The 3003-nt window shown below is 56.1% G+C and overlaps 1 protein-coding gene across 1 annotated transcript in view; it reads right to left on the minus strand.

Moving 5' to 3' along the window:
• Positions 1 to 1477: 1477 nt before the first annotated feature.
• The window catches only part of ENH_00016670 (hypothetical protein, conserved), a gene marked incomplete at both ends in the record, with an annotated part of 3132 nt that continues 1606 nt past the window's right edge, over positions 1478 to 3003 (minus strand). The window contains 2 exons of the mRNA XM_013584401.1: positions 1478 to 2094; positions 2432 to 2531. Of these exons, the coding sequence (XP_013439855.1) occupies positions 1478 to 2094; positions 2432 to 2531 (717 nt within the window). The remainder of the gene's footprint in view (positions 2095 to 2431; positions 2532 to 3003) is intronic.

Below are 3003 nucleotides of genomic sequence, written 5' to 3' on the forward strand. Positions count from 1 at the left end.
TGCTGCTGGGATTTCAGGTGCTGCTGCTGCTGCGATTACTGGTGCTGCTGCTGGTAGGATTGCTGGTGCTGCTGCTGCTGGGATTGCTGGTGCTGCTATTGGACTTCTAGTGCTGCTGTTGCTGCTGCGAGTGCTGCTGCCGGGATTGCTGCTGCTGCTGTTGCCGCTGCTGCTGCTGTTGCTGCTGCTGCTGCTGCTGCTGTTGCTGCTGAGGAAGCGACATTTTACATGAGAAGTCCGCAATTAGTGCGCAGACAAAAGCCCATTTTTTATTTTTATAAAATAAAATGAAAACTTTTAATTTGAGTCTCCGCTGAATTTTGAAAGTTCGCATTTAACTTTTGCATGCAGCTCGAAAGCTTTCTGCCTTCCATTTAGATTATTTTGACTAAGTATATATAAATATGTTTTTAATTATTTAAATTATTTCTTTATTTAAAATATTTAGAGGATTTATTCAACTGAAGTTATTCATTTTTTTAATTATATGCCATTCAAGAGTGCTCCTTTGCATGCATTCATTTGCTGCAGTTTTGCTGCGCTGCTTCAGCGCAGCAGATGCTGCTGCTGCTGCCACTGCCCCCGCAGCACGTCTGCAACACCAGCAGCAGCAGCAAGGCTCACTGAAAATGAGAGCAGCAGCAGCAGCAGCAGCAGCAGCAGCAGCAGCAAGGCTCGCTGAAATTGAGTGCAGCAGCAGCGGCAGCAGCAGAACCGAACGGCTCCGCCCCCTATTTTCAGCCTCATGTGTACGTGCAGCAGCAGCAGCAGCTGCTGCTGCTGCTGCTGCTGCTGCAGCAAAGGAATCTTTGCTGCTGTTCTGATGCGGCTTGCAAGAAGTTGGGAAATAAATTCTCAACACAAATGATATTAAGAAGAGACAAAGTTGTGTCTCGTGTTGGTTTCGCTACGGTGTACGTACACCCGAACTCGCTTGCTGCCACTTGCGGCGCCTGCCGCCAACCAAAAGACCCCACAAGAAAGAAGCAGCAGCAGCAAAAGTTTTTTAATTTCTTTTTCTTTGCCCCTAAGCTGGCTAAGAAACAGACGGATTTGTCTGCCCAAGACACGCATGCAAGCAGCAGCAGCTGCTGCAGCTCCTGCTGCTGCAGCACGGCCACTGCTGCTGCGGCACAGCCGCTGCAGCTCCAGTAGTGGCTGTGCTGCTGCTGCAGCACAGCCGCTGCAGCTGCAACACGGCTGCAGATGCTGCAGCACAGCCACTGCTGCTGCAGCAGAGCTGCTGCTGCTGCAGCACAGCCGCTGCAGCTGCAGCGGAGCCGTCCCTGCTGCAGCTGCAGCCGCTGCTGCTGGAGGCGAGCTGCTGCAGCACGGGCGCTGCTTCTGCAGCAGCAGCGCAGCAGCAGCGCAGCAGCAGCGCGGGGCTAGTCCACAAAGGACCAATAAACGGAGGAGCAGCAAAAAGACCAAACAAAAGCAAAGCGAGAAAGCCCGGGGGGCCCCCAGGCCCCAGCGCTCACTGCTGCACAGCGCGGGGGGCCCCCAGGGGGCCCCCCAGGGGGCCCCCCAGGGGCCCCTCCGGCTCCGCTCCTTCTCCCTCTTCCTCCGCAAGTCCCTCATAATCTATCAGCAACTCTGGGTTTGGATTCCAAGAAGGAATTGTTGTTAAAAAGAACATGGCGACTCCTTGATAAAGGGCCCTTTTCCAGTAGGGGGGTATGGGGGCCCCCCCCTCGCTGCCCCGCTGAGGGGGGCCCCCGGGGGCCCCCCGCGCCCCGGGGGCCCCGCGGGCCCCGGGGGCCCCCAGGGTACTCCTGGGGGCCTCGGGGGCCCCCCGCTCCGCAGGGGGGCCCCCAGAAACTCTTATAGGATCTTCGCCAGCGAGGCGGCGGCTCCGCAGCTCCTGCGCCGCCTCCACAGACCTGTCTACGCTGCTGACCCACGCCCTGCTGCTGCTGCTGCTGCTGCTGCTGCTGCTGCCGTCATCGGCGCTGATTTCGGCGGGGCTGGGGCCGCTTGTCCCGTTGCTGTCGCTGCTGCTGCTGCTGCTGTTGCTGCTGCTGCTGATGCTGCTGGATGCAGTGTTGACTGTCTGGGGCGAAGAGGCTTCTGCTGCTGCTGTCGGCGTCTCTCCTGCGCGCAAAGAGAAGCAAATAAATAAATAAAATAAAAATAAAAAAGAAATAAAATTCGAATTGCATTAAAGGGCTTTCAGCGCCACAGGCGGAGTGTCCAGACACCCGAAATGGCGCGCCGTGGATGCGCAGCACGAGGCTGGTTCTCAGGTGTATCTCCACCTCTTAATTCCAACAAAAGCAACATTAAATGAAAATAATAATAATAATAATAAATAAAAATAGTAATAACAGCAACAAATAACAATAATAAAGACAAGGAGCAGCAAGAACGGAGCCGCTGCAGCAGCGCTTGCTGCGTTCGCTGCGGTGTACATACACCTGAAAACACTCACCTTCAAACGGCCGCCCCACAGATGCATGCAGCTGCTGCTGCTGCAGCCGCAGCCGCTGCAGCGGCCTCCGTTCCCGCCTCCTCCTCAGCTGGGCCAGCGTCTGCAGCAGCAGCAGCAGCAGCAGCAGCAGCAGGAACAGCAGCAAATGAGGCAGTCGATTGCGTATGGCAGATCCACCGCTACAGCTAACTGCTCGGCGTGGCTAGCCAGCGGCCTACTGAGTGCCACAGCTAGCTAGCTAGCTGGCTAGCTAGCTGCGGCCAACAACTGCCCGGAAGTGACCTAGCTAGCTACCCAGCTAGCTAGCTAGCTAGCTACTAAGCTAGCTAGCCGGCTCTCAAGCCAACGAGCTGCCTGAGGCCAGTTCCTGCGCAGGAAGTGAGCTAGCTAGCTAGCTGGCGAGACGGACAACTCTGTAGCTAGCTAGCTAGCCCGCTAGCAAGCCAGCTAGCTAGCTAGCTAGCTAGCTAGCTAGCTAGGCAACTAGCTAGGCCGCTAGCTAGATCTCCAGCCAGGCAACTATCTACGGAGCCAGCTAGCTCGCCAGCTAGCCCGCTAGCCAGCTAGCTAGC

This window comes from Eimeria necatrix, genomic scaffold (assembly GCF_000499385.1).
Source record: "Eimeria necatrix Houghton genomic scaffold, Enh_scaff153, whole genome shotgun sequence".
NCBI lineage: Eukaryota > Apicomplexa > Conoidasida > Eucoccidiorida > Eimeriidae > Eimeria > Eimeria necatrix.